This window comes from Thunnus thynnus, chromosome 18, assembly GCF_963924715.1.
Source record: "Thunnus thynnus chromosome 18, fThuThy2.1, whole genome shotgun sequence".
Classification (NCBI taxonomy): domain Eukaryota; kingdom Metazoa; phylum Chordata; class Actinopteri; order Scombriformes; family Scombridae; genus Thunnus; species Thunnus thynnus.
In genome coordinates, this window is record NC_089534.1 from 300001 (window position 1) to 322664 (window position 22664).

General features: G+C 44.6%; 1 protein-coding gene across 1 annotated transcript; it reads left to right on the forward strand.

Annotated features, from left to right (window-relative positions):
• The first annotated feature begins 9904 nt into the window (after positions 1-9904).
• Positions 9905-21015, forward strand: LOC137169523 (creatine kinase B-type). The gene is made up of 8 exons (XM_067572754.1): positions 9905-10015; positions 12073-12286; positions 14242-14396; positions 14540-14672; positions 16537-16708; positions 16944-17067; positions 17179-17368; positions 20602-21015. The coding sequence occupies exons 2-8, from the start codon at positions 12094-12096 to the stop codon at positions 20778-20780; spliced, it is 1146 nt and encodes a 381-aa protein (XP_067428855.1). The 5' UTR covers positions 9905-10015; positions 12073-12093; the 3' UTR covers positions 20781-21015.
• Positions 21016-22664: the final 1649 nt, after the last annotated feature.

Here is a 22664-nt window from a genome sequence, read left to right on the forward strand (position 1 = left end):
GAGGGGGAGGTGGAGGGGGGGAGGAGGAGGTGGAGGGGGGGGAGGTGGAGGGAGGGAGGAGGAGGTGGGGGGGGGGGAGGACATCATAAGTCCTCCATCACCTCCTCCATCACCTCCCCCATCACCTCGCTCATCCTCACCTCCCCCATCACCTCGCTCATCCTCACCTCCCCCATCACCTCCTCCTCCATCGCCTCCTCCATCACCTCCCCCATCACCTCCTCCATCACCTCCCCCATCACCTCGCTCATCCTCACCTCCCCCATCACCTCCTCCTCCATCGCCTCCTCCATCGCCTCCTCCATCGCCTCCTCCATCACCTCCTCCATCACCTCGCTCATCACCTCCTCCATCACCTCCCCCATCACCTCGCTCATCCTCACCTCCCCCATCACCTCCTCCTCCATCGCCTCCTCCATCACCTCCCCCATCACCTCCTCCATCACCTCCCCATCACCTCGCTCATCCTCACCTCCCCCATCACCTCCTCCTCCATCGCCTCCTCCATCACCTCCTCCATCACCTCCCCCATCACCTCGCTCATCCTCACCTCCCCCATCACCTCCTCCTCCATCGCCTCCTCCATCACCTCCCCCATCACCTCCTCCATCACCTCCCCCATCACCTCGCTCATCCTCACCTCCCCCATCACCTCCTCCTCCATCACCTCCCCCATCACCTCGCTCATCCTCACCTCCCCCATCACCTCCTCCTCCATCGCCTCCTCCATCACCTCCTCCATCACCTCCCCCATCACCTCGCTCATCCTCACCTCCCCCATCACCTCCTCCTCCATCGCCTCCTCCATCGCCTCCTCCATCGCCTCCTCCATCACCTCCTCCATCACCTCCTCCATCACTATCTGGTTCACTGCTGCAGCGTGTTATCTGTGGTGGTGAGGAGCTGAACTCCTCCAGGAGACTGAGGAGGTGACATCGGGGTTAGGGTTAGGCTTCTTCTTCATTTATTGATCATTTCACTGCTGACAGATGAATGCAGACGTATACAAGATTATCCTAGAAGTACTAATACAATATACTACTACAAAATACTCCATTACAAGTAGAACGAAAAACACTACTGCAGTAAAAGTACATAAGTATTATGAGCTTGATGTAGTTAAAGTATTGCAGTAAAAGTACATAAGTATTATGAGCTTGATGTAGTTAAAGTATTGCAGTAAAAGTACATAAGTATTATGAGCTTGATGTAGTTAAAGTATTGCAGTAAAAGTACATAAGTATTATGAGCTTGATGTAGTTAAAGTATTGCAGTAAAAGTACATAAGTATTATGAGCTTGATGTAGTTAAAGTATTGCAGTAAAATTACATAAGTATTATGAGCTTGATGTAGTTAAAGTATTGCAGTAAAAGTACATAAGTATTATGAGCTTGATGTAGTTAAAGTATTGCAGTAAAAGTACATAAGTATTATGAGCTTGATGTAGTTAAAGTATTGCAGTAAAAGTACATAAGTATTATGAGCTTGATGTAGTTAAAGTATTGCAGTAAAAGTACATAAGTATTATGAGCTTGATGTAGTTAAAGTATTGCAGTAAAAGTACATAAGTATTATGAGCTTGATGTAGTTAAAGTATTGCAGTAAAAGTACATAAGTATTATGAGCTTGATGTAGTTAAAGTATTGCAGTAAAAGTAGTGGTTTGGTCCCTCTGACTGATATATTATTATATATGACATCATTAGATTATTAATAGTGAAGCATCAGTGTTAGAGCAGCATGTTACTGTTGTAGCTGCTGGAGGTGGAGCTAGTTTACACTACTTTATATACAGTTAGCTAGTTTACACTACTTTATATACAGTTAGCTAGTTTAGTCCACTGGTTCCCAACCTAGGGGTCGGGCCCCTCCAAAGGGTCAGCAGATAAATCTGAGGGGTGGTGAGATGATTAATGGGAGAGGAAAGAAGAAAAAACAAAGTTCTGATACACAAATCTGTTTTCAGTTTTTGGACTTTTTCTCTAATCTTTGATTTTTGCTGAAATATTGGATCATTTGAACATTTATTGAAATGAAAGCATGTGAGAAGTTTAGAGGGAAAAATCACTATTTGGTGGAGCTGTTAACAACTCATAGACATGTGAAATGTGACCCCGACTACACACTGCTTTTTGTAAAGGGGTCCTAACATACAATGCAAACAAAAAATTACAAAAAAGACATTAAGTAACAGGAAAGACAAGAACAAAACACCAATAAACAATTCAACGGAATCACTACATGCAGGACAATCAACATACAAACATCAGAGAGACGAGGATGTTTCGGGTTTGCAAATGCAAACATATAATAAAGAATCAAGAATATGGAATATACAGAGTATTGTATGTTGTATATAGGTGTAGCATCATCTGAAACAGGTACAATTTATCTCACAATAAGAAGATGAACCATGTTTAAACATGTGAAATGATGTTGAGGATCGTATGTTTGAAGGAGCCTGAAACATAAATGACTGTAGGAGTGGAGAAGTATTGTGTAGAGCCTCAATTGATAAATTGAGGAATATGGTACCAAAAACTGTTGTAGGTAATGAAGATAATTGAAATGTACACATTTAGAGATGAGTAGATTCTTATACTTTATACAGGGATGGATACTAAAGGAACATCCGAGAGCAGATTATTGTGTGCTGTATTGAGGGGTAGAAGGTTTGTTCTGGATGCATATTGATGAAAAACATTGACATAGTCAAGAGATGGAAATATAAATGGTGAGGCAGGTGTGGAACAGTTTCCAGACTGAAATAAAACACAGATGTTAATTTTGCAGAAGTGTGACTGTTGGTTCAGAGTCAACCTGTAAACTCAAATATTAAATCTGATCAAGTCTATGCAGAGAAATACCATCATTACTCGTTGTTATTAGATTATTAGATTTAGACTCTGCCTTGTACCAAAGACTGTAATGTAAGATTTAGTTTGATTGAGCAGTAATTTATAGCATCAGGGCCAGAAATGAGATCGCAGTAAATGAAGTTTAGAAGTATAAATGACAGTATCGTTTGCATATAGTCGAACAGAAGAACTAGAACAGATTACAAGAAGGTCATTAATAAAAATAGAGAAAAGAAGTGGACCCAGTGTCGAACCCTGAGGGACACCTCTTTGTTGAACAGATAAATCAGACTCACTCCCTTCAAGGACAACACATTGTTTTCTATTATGTAAATAAGACTTAAACCATAATATCGCATTTTGAGAAAGACATAAAACTTATCTAAGAGCAAGTAGTGATCAACCAAATCAAAAGTCTTATTGAGATCAATAAAAATAGCTCCTGTAATATGACCAGTATAGACATTGATTGATTAGGTCTAAGTAGGATATTATTAGTCTTAAAATACTGTGATAACTGATTAAAGATTAGTTTTCAAATACTTTAGCAAGAGAACAGATCATTGATATAGATCTGTAATTATGTGGATCACAGGTAGATAAACACATGTTCAACAAGTCAACAAGTAGGTACATGAGACTGTGAGAGGCTGATTTAATATCTAATTATAAATATATAATAATAGACTTATCTCACAGAATTTTGTTTAAACCTAAAACAATCATTTCATTTTTACATGAGATAGAATCCATGTTGGAAATCAAACAGTCAGAGGACTGAGGGAGGTCTGTATATGTTTCCAGTGGTTATATATTTATTCTGATGTGTTCAGCTGTAGGTGTAATTAGCTCAGAAGCTAAAGGAAACATATGCAGCCACACCGCCATCAGCTCTGTATATATATAAAACATAATTCACACGTTAGAGATTTTGCAACTAAGCCATGTCTCAGTGTAATAATATTAGATTATAGATTATGTTGCACAGAGTAAATCAATGTTTGTCAAGAGACTTCTTATATTCAAATGAATAATTTTTAATATGATCCAGTTTTAAAGTAAGAGTTCATAGGGAAACCAGCACTATTAGGGTAAAAGTTAGAAGCCTGGCAGATCAAACAATCTGAGGTTGTAAAGGTTTACAAAAAAACACACACAAAATACATAAATACAAAACAAACAAGAACACAAAATACACAAATCTGGCCCAGCAGCCGCAGCCATCCTAAGCCGAGGCATCTCCGTGAGAAGGCCAAGTTAAGTCGATATAAGCAGAGACCATTAATAGTCCACACACAGGTCAATCTGCATCAGAGATAGAAGCAGTGATGAAACCATTAGCCACTGGGAAAAAGGACAGCCTTCAAATCAACAGGCCTTTAACAAAATACAGAACAAAACAAACAAAAAAGGCAATTTTGAGACAACAACTGAGAACAGCTGCAACAGCTGCAACAGTACAACAGTACAACAGTACAACAGTACAACAGTACGGTTTTACAACAGCCAGATGTAAGCAAACAAATCAGTGTGATAACTAAAAGACACGCCAGCAGAGACAAACCAGTCGCCCAATAAATAAATAAATAAATAAATAATAAAAACAGCGTATCAAGCCGTGTCAACATTAGCTCAGCAGAGGTTCAACTTTTTAAATGCAGCTTTAGTTTAAGTGTTTGGTGTAGCATAAAGTCCCTGCATGTTTCAAAGGCCTTAAACAACCGACCGGCTCTTTCTTCAACACCACAGGACTGCTGGACAATAATATTTAACTGAGAGTCCCAAACTCCTCACTGACCATCTAAACCACCTCCTGCACACAGAAAGGATCAGATGAGGATCCCTCATCTCCTGCAGGGTCACCAAACCAGACCACTGACCCAAACCACCTTTGATCCTTCAAACTACAAGAGCAGCAAGATGGGAAGACCAGTTCACACCCCAGTATGAACTGATGGTACCATTTAGATAAACCACCCCCACCACTGGTTATCATAACTCACCTCTAAGAGCCAATCAGAGACGAGCTGCCACCAACTTTAATCCCACTGTGGGTTTTGACTTTCAGGACTTGAATGACCAACACAAGAACTGATCACTGGATAAACCAGCATAAGACACGAGACCTGCTGCACTATATGCCATGACCCATTCACACACACACACACACACACACACACACACACACACACACACTCACACACACTCACACACACACACACACACACACACTCACACACACTCACACACACACACACACACACACACACACACACACACACTCACACACACACACACACACACACACACACACACACACACTCACACACACACACACACTCACACACACACTCACACACACACACACACTCACACACACACACACACACACACTCACACACACACACACACACACTCACACACACTCACACACACACACACACACACACACACACTCACACACACACACACACACACACACACACACACACACACTCACACACACACACACACACACACACACACACACACTCACACACACTCACACACACACACACACACACACTCACACACACACACACACACACACACACACACACACTCACACACACACACTCACACACACTCACACACACACACACACACACACTCACACACACACACACACTCACACACTCACACACACTCACACACACACACACACACACACACACACACACACACACACTCACACACTCACACACACTCACACACACACACACACACACACACACTCACACACACACACACACTCACACACACACACACACACACACACTCACACACACACACACACACACACACTCACACACACACACACACACACACACACACCCTCTAATGACATGGACCCCTGCCGTTTGCAATCAGATCAAGAAGAACAGAGGACTGTAAAGCCAATGGACTTACAGATGTAGTTTTAGATCTTGTCTAATTATTGTTGTATGTTGATACGTGTGTGCATCATATGTGTGTCATTATGTGCTTTAGTTAGACTTTTAGACATGTACATAACACACATAACACTATCATGTTTGGTATCATTCTGCTAAAGCTACTATGGATCATGCAATTGCTAAATTGTAAATACTTTGATTAATGGAGTAACTGTATTCAGGAACTGAACCCGCCTGTCTGTGGACAGGGGGGGACTGACTCTGCTCCCCCAGAACTCTGCAACCCTGGGACTGGTCAGGATGCACCTTCTGGGCGGACAGACTGACACTTTACAACAGTGTCTTATCTGAGACTCTGTGCTATTTTTTTTAGGCTGCTTGCTTTGTCTTCTTGCTGTTGGAAAGTTTGCATTTTGCTAGTCTGAAGATGTGACTCAGAGCAACAGGAAATGAAACCTCAGAATCTGTAGTCATGAGTTGAGGATCAAGTCTAGGAGAGCCTGAACCAGGAGCTCTCCTCCAATGGGAACTCTTCGACTCTGGACCGGCTGACTCACTCATCACTACCAGATCCAGACTCCAGCTCCTCACCCCAGCACATCAGACTCCATTCTCCACAAGAAGCCGCCCCAGAGAGCAAACAAGCATTCATACAAAACCCTCATCAACGTGCTTAAACCCTGGTGCATCATGATTTGTAATTTCAATTGGTGATTCAGAACTAAGCTGTTGTACCGTTGATTTGACTTGCTGCTTCTCAGGTAACAGTCATCTCATCTGTTTATCAGGTCTCTCATACCAACTACACAATACATAACTCTGCATCATTCACTAGCCACAGCCTTGTGCACCAGTTGTAGCCGTAGTATTAGTAATAAATGTGCATGTAATTAAAGTGAACTTGTTTGTGTTTTCTTGTGCATCTCAGTCACTGAACCTTAAAAGACTTTATACTCTTGCAAAATCATAATTAAGATTAATAACAATCATAATTCTAATTGATCTCTCTTGTGTGTCCAACAAGGAGGACAATTTCCTTATTATTATACCTGCTCTAATATGAGTTATGACACTGGATGAATAATTTCATGTTGGAGTTGTTGCACAATAATAACTCATAATTCCCCCATAAAATCATAAAGATATTTGAGTGCACAAATTCCTACACTGGACACAAAAAGCCAGATGTACAACAGATGTACAGTATGTAGATGCGAGTATCTTTAAACACCAGCTCCTAATCCTTAATCTTCAACAATGTGTTGTATTTTAAAAGCTTGTTATATCATCCATCTTCATCTGAAAAGTAACTAAAATCGAATAAATGTAGTGGAGTAGAAAGTACAATATTTCCCTCTGAGATGTAGAAAGTAGCATCACATGGAAATACTCAAGTAAAGTACAAGTACCTCTAACTGTACTTAAAGGGAACCTATTATGGTCATTTCCAGCTCTATATTTTATTCTGGGACTCCCTTAGAGCAGCTTTGCATGATTTCCAGTTAAAAGCTCCTTATTTATCTTCTACTGGCCCTTTATGTAGACCCTCAGTTCAGCCTCTGTCTCTAACAGGAAGTCTTAGCTCCTGTCTCTTTAAGGCCCGCCTCCCGATGAGCCCACTCTGTTCTGATTGGCCAGCTTTCAGGAAGCCTGCCGAGGGGCAGCCTATCAGAGTCATGTTAAGTTACCGCTGATGCAAACCCAACATTTCCTGCTTTACTGCTTCATATTAAAAGCTTTTAAATTACTAAATAACGTGAGACTTTTATTGTGAACTATTTACAGGAAGTGAAACATGTTCCTCACTGAATTAGCGGAGCTTCGTTAGCAGCGCTAAACACCAGTTGACAGAACAACACGGGGAGATATTCTGAACTGTTTGTTGAGCGGATCAGTTAGAAACAATGCAGGCAGGAAGAGTACAAGCAGAAACAGCCACAGTGATGATGATGATGTTTGATGAAGAGCTGCAGACGACCAGCACACCTCCAACAGGTAAACTACTTGTTTTACTTGCTGCTGTGTGACGGCGTCGTGGCTCAGCGTGGAGCAGACGACCAGGTAAACAAATCCGTCACCAGACGACGTCGACTGTTGGACGCGTTGAGAGCAGAGCTGCTGCTTCCTGCTCACAAGGATTAATGATACATACTTTTACCTCATTATTTGACATGTTTAACATTATATACATGACTGAAAATAAGGAAAAAGCATCATAGGTCCCCTTTAAGATCAGAACTTGAATAAATGTACTTTCCACCACTTAGAGTCCAGTAGATCTCTCTCAGAAACAGACATAAAGATGTTTTTGAGTTTATTTCCTGTTTAAGATATAAAAAGCTTCTCATGGATCAGACTCTGTGATCCAGTCTGAAACATCTCACAGCTGTCAGACGTTCATGATCCTCAGAGGATGAAACCTGCCGACCGGACTGATCCTCTCTTCAACGGGCACCGCCTGCAGGTTCATATTTCAGTTTTTTTTAGTGAAATATCTCAACAACTGTCGGATGGATTCATATAAAAAAATGGCTAAACAGCTACATGTTAGCATGTTAAAATGCTGACGTTAGCATTTAGCTTAGCTCAGCCTCACAGAGCTGCTGTAGAGTCAGTGAGGGTGGTTTTAGACTGATGGAGCAGAAAGAACACACACACAGACACACACACACACACACACACACACACACAGACACACACACACAGACACACACACACACACACACACACACGCACACACACACAGACACACACACACACACACACAGACACACACACACACACACACACACACACACACACACACACACACACACCTCTGCAGGTGATGAATAATTTAGAGCTGCAGGAGAAAGTGCTCCGTCACTGAGGTCAGTCTGTCGTTTCATTGATGCTCAGCTAAACCAGAAACTGCTGAAGCTTCACATCAGATTTTATATTTGTCCTGAAAAACACGACGACAACAAGAATTATATTTTTATTTTGTTTTCTGTTTAATGTGGATGGTTGATGTTGGCCACTGGTCAGTTATTGTAGTGGGAAACATCATGATAAGAAACATGCAGGCTGCAGTAACAAACGCAGATGTTCAGAACATTTTTAATATTTTATGTCACAAACAGCTGAGATGAAACAAACATGCAGCTGGAGGAACAGCGGTCAGAGAATGCACCATAAAACTGTACGTCTCGTGTCAGGAGGTCACGGCGTGACGTTCACCTCCTCAAAGACGTGACTGAGGCTGCAGCAGAGTCTCTTTACTTCAGTTATTAATATGTTCTATTTGCAGCAGAGTCTCTTTACTTCAGTTATTAATATGTTCTATTGATCAGGACATGAATCATATCCAGTGATGAAACAGGATTTATAAGTCCAGTGCAAACGCCAAAGTCCAGTCTGTGTGCAGGTGAGACGTCCCGGAGACGTGACGTCTTCATGATGTGACTTCATTTCATCAGGTGATGGTTGCTCGTTAGGAGGAGGCAGGTTGGGAGGACGTCTAGCAGAGCTCTGCTCCAATCAAACCAAACCAAACCACCACCGTCCTCCAGCTCGAACCGAGAGCAACACGTTGCACTATCAACCTGTGTTATCTGAGCACCAGCGGGTGAACTGGCTTCTTCTGAATCTGTCAACAGAATATTAACACATAGTTTTAACGTTTGATGTGTTTTTACATCGTAGTTGTTTATTCTCTTCGAGCTTTAACTCATTTTATTGTATTTATCTTGTTTTGTTGTTTTATTGTGAAAGTTCTGATTCTTTGCTTCAATATGAAACACAAACTCTGCTATAAACTGTATTATTATTATTATTATTATTATTATTATTATTATTATTATTATTGTTATTATTATTATTGTTATTATCGTTGTTGTTGTTGTTGTTGTTGTTGTTGTGTGAGAGGTGAATCAGTGGTTCTGGGGAACATACAGACGCTCTGCTGTCAGGAAACAGGTGATGACGTGTTCAGTGTTTTGCTCAGCGGCACTGCGGCAGGATCCGAACCTGTGACAGCAGAGAGAGAGAGAGAGAGAGAGGGGGGGGAGAGATACGTCACGTGACCGGCCGCGGCCTCTCTGTCCAATGGAATGAATGGACTGTAAATAGGAGCCAATGAGGAGCGGGGGGCGGGTATAAAAGGCTGAGAGCCGCTTTAATCCGCAGCAGCAGCAGCAGCACCGGACCCGCTTCAGACCACATCCCAGACCCGACTGACAGGTAGGAACACCTTTAACCCTGACCAATCACAGCACTGCCGATCACCTCATCGATACATCCACCATCAGTTCATCACGCGCAGAGAGGCGCGCGCGCTCTCTGCAGTGACCAGACAAACCAGTCAAACCAGAGAGCTGCTGGTTCCCAGAACAAAGAGACTTACTGACGGTTTACTGTTTACTGGCTGCACACCCGCAGAGAGCCTGTCTGTCTGCCTGTCTGTCTGCTTGTCTCTCTCTGTCTGTCTGTCTCTCTGTCTGTCTGTCTGTCTCTCTCTCTCTCTCTCTCTCTCCTCTCTGCCTGTCTCTCTCTGTCTGTCTGTCTGTCTCTCCTCTCTCTCTCTCTGCCTGCCTGTCTGTCTGCCTGTCTGTCTCTCTCTGTCTGTCTGTCTGTCTGTCTGTCTGTCTGTCTCTCTGTCTGTCTGCATCCAAACGACCTTGCAGTCCGTCCTGTCTGCAGGTGTTGCGCAGCCGCAGCGGACAAATAAAAAATGTGTCTTTTTCTCAATAATCATCTTTGATCTGATGCATTAAAGCTTTTATATCAATAAAATGCGTCTTTATCGCCGCCTGGACGTCTGAAATTCTGCAGCTTTGAACAAAAGGCCCAGAAATAAATCCACCTTAAATCCAGTCAGGCGTAAAAAAACCACCGTTAATCTGCAGGATGAGGCCGAGACACTGCGACACACTCACACAGGGTTATTGATTATTTACACCTGATTGTTCATGAAAGATTTCATATTTCAATCAAGTTCATCATCACGTCTCCTCTAAACGAGCTGCAGCATCTTACTATGTAAACAAACAAACAAACAAACAAAAGATTTCAGTTTCATTCGAATATTTCCACTTTATTTTAACAGACGGTGTCTGTCATTCTGCTGATTTGATCATTGATTAGTGACAGTTAATAACCGGTTAATTGCCGTTAGATTCCCGGGTCCGTCGTGTTGAAGGTGACCGGGGCGTCGCGGTGCAGCAGCCGCGCTCTGAAGGGTTAAACCCGGCCTGCTGCTGCGTCACTCCGGCGGCCTCCCGCTGATCATAATCAGCCTCTGTGTCCCGGTTTAGACTCCACACTGATCCCCTCAGGGTTTCCTGAGCCGAGCCGAGCCGAGCCGAGCCAGACCGGGTCTGTGCTGCAGGACGATTCAATTAGACTGCAGAGGAATTTAACGGAATGATTGTAGATCAATAATGAATGTGATTCAGACTGTAGAGAGACAATCTATCACTTTATCTTTAGTCATCAATAAATAACTATAAAACACTTCAGAGATAAGAAATAAAATAAAATATGTAAATCTATTTAACATCATAAAGTCTGAGAAGAGAAACAAAACAGACCGGAAGAGACACATTAAATCTGAATCAGTGTGTATATATATATTTATAATATATATTTATAATATATATACACAAATATATATTATAAATATATATCTCTGCAAATATAAATACTATAAAATGTTAAAAAATAATCAGAAGCTGCTGTTTGTAAAAACTAGAAGATTTTTCTTTGTCGCACGTGTGTTTAATAAGAAGTTAGTTTGAATATAATTGATTATATTTCATATTATTTTTGATAGAAGCACCTGATCTTTATCTTTAAGATATCTGCAGTGATTTACATGCAGCTCCCAGTCAGGACCCAGTGAGTTCAACAGTGACGCTACTGGTCCTGAACAGCGAGCTGGGAGAGAAAGTCAATAATCGATTATTAGAAAAGATCAAGAAGAACTTAATTGTGATTTTAAACATGAACAATTAAAGGAGGTTTAAAGAAGCAAATATTAAACAAATACTTTCAGACTCTAAACTAATATTATTGACATTTGAACTAAAATCCTGCTTTATAAATATTTGATGTCAGTTGATCGTAACTATTGATCATCGAACTAAGAACTAACTGCTTTCTGTCAGTATTAAGTGACTCAGTTGTTGTTCAGACTTGATGAATTAATTAATCAATTAGTAAATGTTTGATAATCAGATATCTGTGATGACAATCTGAAGCTAATCAATAAATGATAATTTCATCTCAAACTGGTCCAGGTCAGCAGCCCAGACGTCATCATGCCTTTTGGAAACACACACAACAAGCTGAAGATGAACTACTCGGCGGAGCAGGAGTACCCCGACCTCAGCCAGCACAACAACCACATGGCCAAGGTGCTCACACCTGAGATGTACGCCAACCTGCGCGACAAGGAGACGCCCAGCGGATTCACCCTGGACGACGTCATCCAGACCGGAGTCGATAACCCAGGTAACACCTTAAACCAGGTGACCCCTCCCCCAGACCAGGTGACTACTCCCCTGGACCAGGTGACTCTCTCCCAGACCAGATAACCCCTCCCCCAGACCAGGTAACTCTCCCCCAGACCAGGTAACTCTCCCCCAGACCAGGTGACCACTCCCCCAGACCAGGTAACTCTCCCCCAGACCAGGTAACTCTCCCCCAGAGCAGGTGACCACTCCCCCGGACCAGGTGACCACTCCCCTGGACCAGGTGACTCTCTCCCAGACCAGGTAACTCTCCCCCAGACCAGGTGACCACTCCCCCAGACCAGGTGACCACTCCCCTGGACCAGGTAACTCTCCCCCAGACCAGGTGACCACTCCCCCAGCCCAGGTAACTCTCCCCCAGACCAGGTGACTCTCTCCCAGACCAGGTAACTCTCCCCCAGACCAGGTGACCACTCCCCCAGACCAGGTAACTCTCCCCCAGACCAGGTAACTCTCCCCCAGACCAGGTGACCACTCCCCCAGACCAGGTAACTCTCCCCCAGACCAGGTGACTCTCCCCCAGACCAGGTAACTCTCCCCCAGACCAGGTGACCACTCCCCTGGACCAGGTGACCACTCCCCCGGACCAGGTAACTCTCTCCCGGACCACGTAACTCTCCCCCAGACCAGGTGACTCTCCCCCAGACCAGGTAACTCTCCCCCAGACCAGGTGACCACTCCCCCGGACCAGGTGACCACTCCCCTGGACCAGGTGACTCTCTCCCAGACCAGGTAACTCTCCCCCAGACCAGGTGACCACTCCCCCAGACCAGGTGACCACTCCCCTGGACCAGGTAACTCTCCCCCAGACCAGGTGACCACTCCCCCAGCCCAGGTAACTCTCCCCCAGACCAGGTGACTCTCTCCCAGACCAGGTAACTCTCCCCCAGACCAGGTGACCACTCCCCCAGACCAGGTAACTCTCCCCCAGACCAGGTAACTCTCCCCCAGACCAGGTGACCACTCCCCCAGACCAGGTAACTCTCCCCCAGACCAGGTAACTCTCCCCCAGACCAGGTGACCACTCCCCCAGACCAGGTAACTCTCCCCCAGACCAGGTAACTCTCCCCCAGAGCAGGTGACCACTCCCCCGGACCAGGTGACCACTCCCCTGGACCAGGTGACTCTCTCCCAGACCAGGTAACTCTCCCCCAGACCAGGTGACCACTCCCCCTGACCAGGTGACCACTCCCCTGGACCAGGTAACTCTCCCCCAGACCAGGTGACCACTCCCCCAGCCCAGGTAACTCTCCCCCAGACCAGGTGACTCTCTCCCAGACCAGGTAACTCTCCCCCAGACCAGGTGACCACTCCCCCAGACCAGGTAACTCTCCCCCAGACCAGGTAACTCTCCCCCAGACCAGGTGACCACTCCCCCAGACCAGGTAACTCTCCCCCAGACCAGGTGACTCTCCCCCAGACCAGGTAACTCTCCCCCAGACCAGGTGACCACTCCCCTGGACCAGGTGACCCCTCCCCCAGACCAGGTAACTCTCTCCCGGACCACGTAACTCTCCCCCAGACCAGATAACCCCTCCCCCAGACCAGGTAACCCCTCCCCCAGACCAGGTAACTCTCCCCCAGACCAGGTAACTCTCCCCCAGACCAGATAACCCCTCCCCCAGACCAGGTGACCACTCCCCCAGACCAGGTAACCCCTCCCCCAGACCAGGTAACTCTCCCCCAGACCAGGTGACCACTCCCCCAGACCAGGTAACCCCTCCCCCAGACCAGATAACCCCTCCCCCAGACCAGGTGACCCCTCATGTTGTTTGTCACACAGAGACTGTTGATTTTACTTTCTGTCTGAATTCAACTTCATTTGTTGAGCAAAACATTTCAACAATCACTTCATATTAATCTAATTACAAAAAGAAAACACTTCAGGAGTAAAACACACAACTTCAACTGATCAGACGTTTTGCGTCCCTGCAGGTCATCCGTTCATCATGACGGTGGGCTGCGTCGCTGGAGACGAGGAGACATACGAGGTGTTCAAAGAGCTGTTGGACCCAGTGATCGAAGACCGCCATGGAGGATACAAACCATCAGACAAACACAAGACGGACCTGAACCCTGAAAACCTGCAGGTAAACCATCACAAACTGGCCCAATCACAACTGTCCGATAGTTTAGGCTCTTTGTATGACATCATGCAGCTTGTCAGCTCTTATTGATCTGATTGGACGGTTGATCTGCTTTGATTCTATTGGTTCTTATCTGTCTGTTTCAGGGCGGGGACGATCTGGATCCAAACTACGTCCTGAGCTCTCGGGTTCGGACCGGACGGAGTATCCGTGGGTTCTGTCTGCCGCCGCACTGCAGCCGCGGAGAACGCCGCGCCATCGAGAACCTCTCCATTGAAAGTATGACATCACTTCCTTCCTTCCGTCACTGCTGCGGTGTCAGTCCGCCCCCTGCCTGCAGGACGCTGCGCTACACCTCAACATCATTTACTGCACCAAAGACCAGAATCTAAACCTCTGACTCAGTAAATAAAATATATGATGCGACAGATACATATAGTTATATAATAATAACACATCAGGCAGCAAGTACACAACACAACAACTAAATAATATATAAATATGTATAAAATAAGTGATAAAACAAAGAAAATGATGCAATAAATGCGATTAATTTAACTTATAATATATTCCTGTAATATTCTAAGAAGTCGTTTCTTTTTTTAAATTCTTTGTAAGAGAGTTAATCAAAGTCCTTTAATATTAAACTTATTTCCTGAGTAATTCACAGCTGGTGCGATTACGTCACCTTGCGAGTCGCGAGATCATGACGTCACATGAGGATCCGTCCCGTCAGGCGTCACGCTGAGCGTTTGAGTCTGAGCCTCCGCTGGTTCCGACCAATCGGCGTCTCACGAGGATTCTCGCGTGATCTCGAGAATATCCAGCTGCCTCGCGAGGTAAGACGGTGACTGACGGATGGTTCATCCAATCACCTGCCAGGTAGTTTTTTGAAAGTGCCCGCCCCCTTTTCCAAACAGTTTCCAAACACGTCACCGTCGGCTGCGTCAGGTTAACGATTACAAATTATAAGAAAAAACAGAAATGTGTTGGTTTAGTTAGTAAATATCTGCTCATTATATTTAGGTTCATTTGTAGTTAATCAATTAGAATCTTAACAATTCTTTAACTGACAGAAAATAATCTGGTTTCAGTTTGTATCTTTTGTGACAAACGGTATCAAAGCTGCAGCTCAGACTCCCTGCTGACGCTGCTGCAGCAGATTTTAGACATTAAAGGTTTTAGTTCAACTCTGAACTTCACAGCAGGATGAATGTGTCTCTGATGTCAAACCATCAATAACATAACAGACCATCACTGATTCATCTCACACAGCTGGTTTTACATGTTGGTGACCGCAGAGTTCACTATGTGGACACATCCTCCTCCTCCTCCTCCTCCTCCTCATCATCATCATCATCATCACAGTTTAAACTCTGCTGGTTCTGCGGCTGAGCTGCTGAGTCACAGAGGCAGAGGAAGAGCTGACCTTCATCTGTCTGGTTTTATTTCAGCTGAAAAGAAAATGTCTTTATTTAGATATTTTCCCATCATGCCTCAGTGAGCCTCAGTGAGCCTCAGTGAGCGTCGCGGTAAATGCAGCAGCGGATCAAACTGTTACATAACCGAGAGCTCCGAGTCGCCCTGCTGAGACTCTTAATGAGGCCGAGAGCTCCGAGCCTGAAACAAGCCTTTCATATTCAAATGAGACTCAACTGGACTCAACTGGACTGGACCAGACCAGCAGACTGCAGCACCGACTCTCACAGAGAAAACCATTATTATCTATTAATTCACTCGGAAAATGAAGCCAAGATGTCAAATAAAATATTAGAGAAACATCAGTTTTTATTAAACTTGCAGTGAAGATATTAATGTTCGGTCACAACAATCAGCAGTTATTGATCTCCTTAAAAGAATCGCTCAGTTTAAACCCAACTTCACACTTTTTCAAGATTTAATAAACTTTATTGTTTGTCACATAGAAACGTTCTTTGACACTCTGTAACAATAAGTAGAAACAATAAAACAGTAAAAACAGACCTGTGAAATAAAATAAGCAGCTATTTTACTTTGAAACTCCTAAACGTACCTTTATTCTCAATAATAATAATTAATAATAATTATTATTCTTTATTCTACATTAAAATACAGATTTGGATGTGTCGTGTGACCTTTGACCTCCTGTGTGTGATATCTGCAGGTCTGGACATCCTGGACGGAGACCTGAAGGGGAAGTACTACGCTCTGAAGAACATGACGGAGGAGGAGCAGCAGCAGCTGATCGATGACCACTTCCTGTTTGACAAACCCGTCTCCCCTCTGCTGCTGGCGTCCGGCATGGCCCGCGACTGGCCCGACGGCCGTGGCATCTGGTCAGTATGACCTCCGACCTGCTGAGTCTCAGCAATGTGATGGCATGACCCTGAACATTAAAAAAATAGTAAATTAAAGGCAAGATGTAAAAAAGTGAAGCCATCATATTTCTGAGGTCGGGAGGAGAAGATACCGACGCCTGACTGAACCTCAGCTGATGCTGAATCATGTTTCTGAGCAGCTGTTGACAGACTTCCTGTTGTATGTTGACACTCTGCTCTCGTCACTCTGCAGGCACAACGACAACAAGACCTTCCTGGTCTGGGTGAACGAGGAGGATCACCTGCGTGTCATCAGCATGCAGAAAGGAGGCAACATGAGGGAGGTGTTCTCCCGCTTCTGCACCGGACTCACCAAGGTGAACACCTGGACACGCACTTCCTGTTTCCAGGAGAGGTCCTTCTTATGAAACATCTCTGAACAGAAGCTCCTCACCTGAACACCTGTCTCTCTCTCTGTCTGTCTGCAGATCGAGGCCTTGTTTAAGGAGCGAAGTCATGAGTTCATGTGGAACGAGCACCTGGGCTACGTCCTCACCTGTCCATCCAACCTGGGGACCGGGCTGCGGGCCGGAGTCCACGTCAAGCTGCCCAACGTCAGCAAGCATGAGAAGTTCGGAGAGATCCTCAAGAGGCTGAGGCTGCAGAAGAGAGGCACAGGTACGCAGACAGACAGGTGGAAACAGGCAGACAGACAGGTAGAAACAGATAGAAACAGATAGAAACAGGTAGACAGACAGGTAGAAACAGGCAGACAGACAGGTAGAAACAGGTAGAAACAGATAGAAACAGGTAGACAGACAGGTAGAAACAGGTAGAAACAGGTAGAAACAGGCAGACAGACAGGTAGAAACAGGTAGAAACAGGTAGACAGACAGGTAGAAACAGGTAGACAGACAGGTAGAAACAGGTAGACAGACAGACAGACAGGTGGACAGACAGGTAGACAGACAGGTGAACAGACAGAAACAGGTGAACAGACAGGTAGACAGACAGGTGAACAGACAGACAGGTAGACAGGTGAACAGACAGGTAGACAGACAGACAGACAGGTAGACAGACAGGTAGACAGACAGGTGAACAGACAGGTAGACAGACAGACAGACAGGTGAACAGACAGACAGGTGAACAGACAGGTAGACAGACAGACAGACAGGTAGACAGACAGGTAGACAGACAGGTGAACAGACAGGTAGACAGACAGACAGACAGGTGAACAGACAGACAGGTGAACAGACAGGTAGACAGACAGACAGACAGGTGAACAGACAGACAGGTGAACAGACAGACAGGTGAACAGACAGGTAGACAGACAGGTGAACAGACAGGTAGACAGACAGACAGACAGGTAGACAGACAGAAACAGGTGAACAGACAGGTAGACAGACAGGTGAACAGACAGACAGGTGAACAGACAGACAGGTGAACAGACAGAGAGACAGACAGAGAGACAGACAGGTAGACAGACAGAAACAGGTGAACAGACAGGTAGACAGACAGACAGACAGGTAGACAGACAGAAACAGGTGAACAGACAGGTGAACAGACAGGTGAACAGACAGACAGGTGAACAGACAGACAGGTAGACAGACAGGTAGACAGGTGAACAGACAGAGAGACAGACAGAGAGACAGACAGACAGACAGACAGGTAGAAACAGGTAGGCAGACTGGTAGAAACAGGTAGAAACAGGTAGACAGACAGAGAGACAGAGAGACAGACAGACAGGTAGAAACAGGTAGACAGACAGGTAGAAACAGGTAGACAGACAGAAACAGGTGAACAGACAGGTAGACAGACAGACAGACAGGTAGAAACAGGTAGAAACAGGTAGACAGACAGGTGGAAACAGGTAGACAGACAGGTAGACAGACAGGTAGAAACAGGTAGAAACAGGTAGACAGACAGATAGAAACAGGTAGACAGACAGGTAGACAGACAGGTAGAAACAGGTAGACAGACAGGTAGACAGACAGATAGAAACAGGTAGACAGACAGGTAGACAGACAGGTAGAAACAGGTAGAAACAGGTAGACAGGTAGACAGACAGGTAGACAGACAGGTAGAAACAGATAGAAACAGGTAGACAGACAGGTAGAAACAGGTAGACAGACAGGTAGACAGACAGAGAGACAGAGAGACAGACAGACAGGTAGAAACAGGTAGACAGACAGGTAGAAACAGGTAGACAGACAGAAACAGGTGAACAGACAGGTAGACAGACAGACAGACAGGTAGAAACAGGTAGAAACAGGTAGACAGACAGGTGGAAACAGGTAGACAGACAGGTAGACAGACAGGTAGAAACAGGTAGAAACAGGTAGACAGACAGATAGAAACAGGTAGACAGACAGGTAGACAGACAGGTAGAAACAGGTAGACAGACAGGTAGACAGACAGATAGAAACAGGTAGACAGACAGGTAGACAGACAGGTAGAAACAGATAGAAACAGGTAGACAGACAGGTAGAAACAGGTAGACAGACAGGTAGACAGACAGGTAGAAACAGGTAGACAGACAGGTAGACAGACAGGTAGAAACAGATAGAAACAGGTAGACAGACAGGTAGAAACAGGTAGACAGACAGGTAGACAGACAGGTAGACAGACAGATAGAAACAGGTAGACAGACAGGTAGACAGACAGGTAGAAACAGATAGAAACAGGTAGACAGACAGGTAGAAACAGGTAGACAGACAGGTAGACAGACAGAGAGACAGACAGACAGACAGACAGGTAGAAACAGGTAGACAGACAGGTAGAAACAGGTAGACAGACAGAAACAGGTGAACAGACAGGTAGACAGACAGACAGACAGGTAGAAACAGGTAGACAGACAGGTGGAAACAGGTAGACAGACAGGTAGACAGGTAGAAACAGGTAGAAACAGGTAGACAGACAGATAGAAACAGGTAGACAGACAGGTAGACAGACAGGTAGAAACAGGTAGACAGACAGGTAGACAGACAGATAGAAACAGGTAGACAGACAGGTAGACAGACAGGTAGAAACAGGTAGACAGACAGGTAGACAGACAGACAGACAGACAGACAGGTAGACAGACAGGTAGAAACAGGTAGACAGACAGGTAGACAGACAGACAGACAGACAGACAGACAGACAGACAGACAGGTAGACAGACAGACAGACAGACAGACAGACAGACAGACAGGTAGACAGACAGACAGACAGACAGACAGGTAGACAGACAGACAGACAGACAGACAGACAGGTAGACAGACAGGTGAACAGACAGACAGACAGACAGACAGGTAGACAGACAGACAGACAGACAGACAGACAGACAGGTAGACAGACAGGTGAACAGACAGACAGACAGACAGACAGACAGACAGGTAGACAGACAGACAGACAGACAGACAGACAGACAGACAGACAGACAGACAGACAGACAGACAGGTAGACAGACAGTTAATCCTTGAAGACAGAAAACTCTTTTCGTAGTTTTGTGTTTCTTTAAAAAAATAAAAATCTTGTTTTTTATTATAATTTCTGTAAAATGTTTCACAAACTAATTAAATATGCAGATTAGTTTATATGAGACAAACAGAAACTTTATTTATTCCAAATAAAGAATTAAAATGCAGCCACAGACACAAAAATATGAAAATACTGTTAATACAACAGACGTCATAGTCAATGCAACAGATTAATGCAGTTAAAGTATAATCATAATTTATATTTGAATGAAGCTGTTAATGAAGCGTAACTGTGACTTTATTCTAATCATCAGTTTTAGATGTTTTCCTTCAGTCAATTATTGTTTATTGTTATTTGTGCAAATAAATAAAATGAATTAAAAGCCAATCAGATGCTGTGAACTCTGAAGGTGTCCCTCGGCCCGTGACATCACTTCCTGTCTGTGCCTGCAGGTGGCGTGGACACGGCGGCGGTGGGCGGAGTCTTCGACATCTCGAACGCAGACCGGCTGGGCTTCTCGGAGGTGGAGCTGGTCCAGATGGTGGTGGACGGAGTCAACCTGCTGGTGGACATGGAGAAGCGTCTGGAGGCCGGCGAGAGCATCGACGACCTGATGCCCGAGCAGAAGTGAACTGTGTCACTGTAACCTTTGACCTCTGACACCTCCCCCCCTCACCCCCTCACCGACCCCCCCCCTCACCCCCCCCTCAGTGTAACAGAAACAGTCCTGAAGCTGCAGGACTCATAGAGCTGCTCAGTTAGACTTCAGTCTTCCAACATGTGAAGGATTTTCTATTTCCTGTCTCGACCTGTTGGACGCATCTAACACCTGAAATATCTAATAAAGTCTCTGTGGCCCCAAACTACCTGCTGCTGCCGCGCTGTCTTCATTCAACAGTAACTTTATTAACACAGTCACAGCTCACTTTCACCAAACATCCTGAAGCTAAACGTGTCCGTCTGAAGTTTAGGACTCGTCAGTGAGACGATCCTGAGCTGCTCACAAGCAGCAGGTTCATTTAACTTCTAATGACGGATCATAAGGATCCATCCAGAGGGTTCAAATATTAAAACACAGTAACAGCAGAGATGACGATTTACTGTCAGAAGGATTCATCAAACCAAAAACACATTCAGTCACTTGAAACCTGCAGGAACTGATAACAGATTAACGTCTAACACTGCAGGTTAACAACGTATAGACACGTACGAAAGTGATCATCACTAGTGACTCTGTTCTGTCTGTGTTGTCTTATTATCTGCTGTGAAGGCGAGCGACACGGCGTTCTGACCACCGCAGTCAGGGAGGAGGAGCCAACAGTTCGCCAACATGCAGGAACTGATGTTCCATCAGAAACGAGCCGTGAACACAATCTGACACATCGTCGTCTCGTTAGCAAACAGCTGCTTTAATTAACCAGCAGAAGGTCGTAGTTTGGACTTTATTTCATTTTCTTTTTGTCTTCTCAGCTTGAACAAAATGAGTGAAGCTTTGAAATAAAAGGATTCACTCCAAAACAAAGGTGACCACGAATAAAATGGGGATTAACTCAAACATGTATTTTCGTAAAGGTCCCTCACAGTTCAGATCCAGGTTCTAAGTCTGATCTGAATTCTCTTGTGTTTATGAGTTAAGAACAAGTGAAAAACAGTTTTGCCAGGATCATTTTTCTAAGTTTTTTTTTTATTTTTCTAAGTGTTTGTTGTTGTAATACTCATTTCAGCCACAAGAGGCCACATGTGCACCACCACCATGTTGATTCATGTTTTCCTCCAGGTGAGTTTTAAAAGCCTCTAAACACAAGCTACATATATTCTGTAACATTACTGTCGCTAATCTGCTGTTAGTGTTAGCTTTACTGATGTTAGCCGTTAGCTAGCGGGCGCTAACGCCCATCCATCATTAATATCAAAAACAGGTGCTAATGCTAACGGCAGATTAGCCTGACATCCTGACAGAAACATTTTTTTCACTTGTTCTTAACTCATAAATACGAGAGAAAAGAATTTAGATCAAACTTAGAAATTGGATCTCCAGGAATATTTTTTTTCTTGTTTGCCTTTCAGGGCTTCCGTAGAAAAGTGATGCGAGTGTGAAAAGACACTCGCTGGAACCGTCTGTTGAGAGTCTGTTTCCGCCCGTCGGACATTCTTTGACGCGCAGCTACATTAAGCTCGACTGTTAACCTGCCACGGAGCAGCTAGTGCTGCAGTATAAGTTACCATGGTTGCCATGGTTACTGAGCTGGGAATCATATACGCCGCAGTGATGGAACGAACTCTCACTTTAAATTAGCGAGACTTATCAAAGAAGCCAGACTGCGTGCTCCCCCCACCTGTGCAACCACTTCCTGTCACCTATATATACTAACCTGCGCATCTAATGACCGCCACCAAGTGTCCAAAACAATACTGCAAGATATATTTAAACAAAATAATACAACATATCAACAATACACATAAATGGCTCCTACAAAACCCTCAACACAAATCACTGCAAGCCCAGCCAATCAGG